This window comes from Sinocyclocheilus rhinocerous, unplaced genomic scaffold (assembly GCF_001515625.1).
Source record: "Sinocyclocheilus rhinocerous isolate Xijiao unplaced genomic scaffold, SAMN03320098_v1.1 scaffold1168, whole genome shotgun sequence".
NCBI classification, from domain to species: Eukaryota; Metazoa; Chordata; class Actinopteri; order Cypriniformes; family Cyprinidae; genus Sinocyclocheilus; species Sinocyclocheilus rhinocerous.
Window position 1 is genome coordinate 1,385,932 of NW_015650373.1, and position 4,588 is coordinate 1,390,519.

General features: G+C 37.0%; 1 protein-coding gene across 1 annotated transcript in view; it reads right to left on the reverse strand.

Moving 5' to 3' along the window:
- Positions 1 to 688: 688 nt before the first annotated feature.
- Positions 689 to 4,588, reverse strand: part of LOC107711926 (AMP deaminase 2-like) — a 26,883-nt gene continuing 22,983 nt past the window's right edge. Inside the window, exons 23-26 of the mRNA XM_016517017.1 lie at positions 3,632 to 3,752; positions 2,897 to 3,070; positions 2,680 to 2,790; positions 689 to 745 (exon numbers count right to left, since the gene is read on the reverse strand). Coding sequence (XP_016372503.1) covers positions 689 to 745; positions 2,680 to 2,790; positions 2,897 to 3,070; positions 3,632 to 3,752 — 463 coding nt within the window. The remainder of the gene's footprint in view (positions 746 to 2,679; positions 2,791 to 2,896; positions 3,071 to 3,631; positions 3,753 to 4,588) is intronic.

Below are 4,588 nucleotides of genomic sequence, written 5' to 3' on the forward strand. Positions count from 1 at the left end.
AAAAATATCTTAATTTGTGTTCCGACCATGAACGAAGGTTTGGAAGATTACGAAAACAAACAATTTTTTTCAACGGATTAACTTGCACGGATTAATTGTTTACATCAAGACTAGCAATGTGCGCTAGTAAAGTAAATAAAGTCAATTTTGATTTCATGCGGACTTTAAACACTTCAGTTTACGCGTTTGATGTTCGACATTTTTACCGGTTTCCGTCAGAGTGACGAGGAGACGAAACAAGGGTGTTCTGCGACTTTAGAAAGCCTAGGACTCTTTAATAAGGTAACGTTAAGCACCGAGGCAGTTTATGACAACTCGCCGTAACGTTCTGGCAAAATGGCCTTAAACCAGCTCTCAAGCACGTTTTTATAACCCAAGGTTAAAATTGTCTTTTGCACAGTGCTTTAACACAGTGTTTAATGTAGCTCCTATGAACTTAAAGAATACAGCAAGTGTTTCGTCGTAATTTTGCATATTGCACACACGAAGCGGTTGTAGATAAACATAACTGACATATAATAATTATAACTTTTATAAAGTGTGGGCTTTGCGAGCAGCTAAACGACAAAAAGCTATTATTAACTCATATTAATAACTCCTGACTAGGAGTGAACGATTTTTAGGTATACGTTAAAGACGTTATCGTCTGTAAAATATCCACAGGAGAAAAAAATGCAGTTTGCATGTTTCAATTGCCCTCCTGCCCCTCTTTCAGATAACGTGGCCCCAGCCAATAGCTTTTCACCTGGACACAAGACATCTGTATGCATTAGTCACATGTTTTTCTCTCTGATTCCTTGTATTTTAATTGTCTATATCAGTGGTTTGGCTTCAGGATGCACACTGGACATCAAGTGTGACCAAACAAAGTAACAAAACTGAATGGCAGCCAATAATTTACCACACAAAACATACTGTGGATGCCACAAATATCCTCAAATGCAAAAGAAGCCATATATAATGTAAAGTAATCTGGGTCATATTTTCCTTTATATACTGTAGTTTTGGTCAGGGCTTTCGAGAATGAGGTCATTTTATGCAATCTGCTTTTGTTGGCTTTTAACTACTGTAATTTGACTAGTGACAGATAAGCTTGTGCCAATATAGTGTTGTGTTTTGACACACAACTAAATTGGTTGCCACAACAACAGAAGATATGAGAAGTATTTTATCCTCCCTTTTAAAAGCGGAAAGTCTTAAAGTTACATTTCAGTGAGGAGTAAAGTATTGTTTTTCTCTGCTGTCCATAATGAATTTTTTGGTCACGACACACCAGTTGAGAACCACCACTCAAAAGTTTGGCAAGATTTTTAAAGGGGTGGTTGATTATGATTTCACTTTTTGAACTTTAGTTAGTGTGTAATGTTGCTGTTAGAGCTTAAACAACATCTGCAAAGTTACGACGCTCCGAGTTCAATGCAAAGGGAGATATTTTCTTTTAAAGAAATCGCTGTACATAAACCCTGCCCCCAGGAACATGCAACTACCCGTAATGGTAAGGGGGCGTGACGTTTCCGGACAACGTGCACTAGGCGATTAGCGAATCACAAACACACTCAGCCCGCTAACCAATCAGAGCCCATTGCATATTTTTGAGGGAGGGGCTCAATAGAACCAGGAACTCAACAGACAGTTTGGACGAGAATGGAAACAGCGGTGTAGAATAAAGGTAAAATATGTTAAAAAAATGTTTTTTTTTAAAATAATGTTTCTTTAAAAACGAAGCATGAGCACATGTTACACTGCACCCCATAAACACAATCAAGCTTTCGAAACTAGGCGAATAGCGAATCACAAACACACTCAGCCCGCTAACCAATCAGAGCCCATTGCATATTTTTGAGGGAGGGGCTTAATAGAACCAGGAACTCAACAGACAGTTTGGACGAGAATGGAAACAGCGGTGTAGAATAAAGGTAAAATATGTTAAAAAAATGTTGTTTTTTTTTAAATAATGTTTCTTTAAAAACGAAGCATGAGCACATGTTACACTGCACCCCATAAACACAATCAAGCTTTCGAAAAAAGCTGATCAACCACCCCTTTAATGTCTTTGAAAGAAGTCTCTCATGCTCACTAAGGCTGCATTTATTTGATCAAAATATAGTAAAAACAGTAATATTGTGAAATATTATTACAATATAAAACAACTGTTTTATATTTATTCCTGTGATGACAAAGATGAATTTTTAGCAGCCATTTCTCCAGTCTTCAGTGTCACATAATCCTTTAGAAATCATTCTAATATGCTGATTTGTTGATCAAGAATTTTTTTTTTCTTATTATCAATGTTGAACACAGCTGTGCTGCTTTATATTTTTGTGGAAACTGTTACAAATTCTTTTATAGGATTCCTTAAAGTATATAAAATTCTAAAGAACAGCATTTATTTTAATTTTGAATGGAAATCTTTTGTAATATTTTAAATGTCACTTTTGATCAATGCATCCTTGCTAAATAAAAGTATTAATTAAAAAAAAAATCTTACTGACCCCAAAATTTTGAACAGTAGTGTATGTAGAAATGAAAATTAGTATAACATTTTAGAGTATGGTTAATTTTTAGGTCATGGTACCTAATGCTTTAACTTACCAGAATGTAGAAAGTAAAATGTGCACACTAAACAACACAAAACTGACTTTTGCCACTGCTGACAGGCGTACGTGTAGATGTGAGCACCTGTTGAGAAAATCCACTCATGAGCACACTGTTTCGGGACAGCTCACACATGTCACATGAGCTCAGCTTCCACACCTGAGCAGCGATGCTGTACTCCTCCATCAGCGGCTCCTGAACAACCACACACACTAGGTCAAACACATTGAGACCTCACTTAAGGAATAACAGATATAATTAAAAATATTTTAACATCTGATGGTATAGTTTGGCTTGTAACCTTTGTGAAGTGGAACTGCAGTGGGTCATCAGTGGACAAAGACACCATGAGACCCCGGGACAGGTACTCAGGCAGTGGATTTCGATGGTAACTGAGGAAGAGGCTGTTGTTGCTGAGTGGGGACATGGCTATGCCGATCTGAGCCAGGTAATACAGATACTGCAGTACAGGAGCCTGAGGAAGATACACAAACGTCTCTCTCTGGGTGGACTGATAAGCTCTTGACTGTTTGCAATGATAAGAATATTAGCTCTAAAATATCAAGTGTGAAAAAACGTGTTGTTGTTCTGTCAAAATTGTTCACAGTAAGTCAAAGTTGAAGAGACCCTCTCTTCAGAAATCAATGTTTGAATGGCTGTTGAATACTGGCACCTTTCAAAAATTGTTTACCATGTTAAGGTCTGATATTAACACATACGGCCTTGGGCTGATAAAAAACAATCATGAAAAAAAATATTTCTTGAGTTCACACTTACATCAAATAAATAGAGTTATGCGTATTTGGTGTGCTGTCCGAGGGGAGGGCTCCGAGCTCCAAATATACCTATTATCTTGTTAATTGGGTTGCTTACTGAATAAGCTCCTCTCACGTTAATTAGGTTAATTATCTGAACGTGCTCCTCCTGAACTTTGTTAATAAAAAAATCATTTAAAATATGAACATTCTTTGTATCTGAGCAGAACAGATTTCTAAGGACAACCATGATTCAGTGGAAGTATCTAGAGTTTCTTTACTTTTCTCAGAAGCAGGCCATGGGAAATATTTTCTGACAGCAGAAATCCAGACACGAGGTGGTGAATAGGCCCTGCCTCTCCACAGTGCGGACGTAATACAAAGGAATTCAAGTTTCTTTGCCTGTTGGGAGAAAGAGATGACATTTAATTACAACCGTGGAGCTAAAAACATCTTTTAATTCATTAACCTACACATTAGTTTTAATCCATCTTTCAAAAAAAAAAAAAAGCTCAATTTTAATCGGTATAAAATAAATTTTTACCTTAATTAATATACTGTATTGTGGTAAACAAAATATGCACTTAGGTGCATCAAATACCTGCGCAGGTGGTTGAGTACAGTCATATTCGCATACATATAGTACAGATAATACGAGTATGGAGGATTGTCCTCCTCCGTCCAGTTCACAGGTTTTGGACTGTCCAGGTTAAAGATGCGATGCTCAGGTTTTGACTCATCATCCACACTATCAAACCCCATAACCTGAAGGGCACATCAACATTCAATCTCACAATACAATGAAACTGTGATCATACTTGTTGATAATCTGATTTTATTTATACACAGGGTGAATAGTGATAGTTTTATTTTGTGGAGTAAAATGGGACCGTTGATTTAACCACTGAAATTAAACTTTAAATGACAGACACTTTCTTACAAGCAACTTAAGAGGCAACTTACAGCCTTTTTATAGGGACAATAATAAATGTATGTGCCAGGGGTTGAATCTTTGGGTTACTAGGTCAGATCATTAACCACTACCGCCACCCCTTGTCTTCTAAAGAAAAAGGTAGTAAGTGTAAAATCAAATGCAAACGCAATGTATGCTTCTGCTCCACAGAAGCACATTTACATATAATTGTACACTCAAGCTTTACTACTGTACATTACTAAAAGTTCACTCACATGTTGCAGAAAGAGATGCAGCTGTGGGTGGCTGCTGGGATTCACAGTGA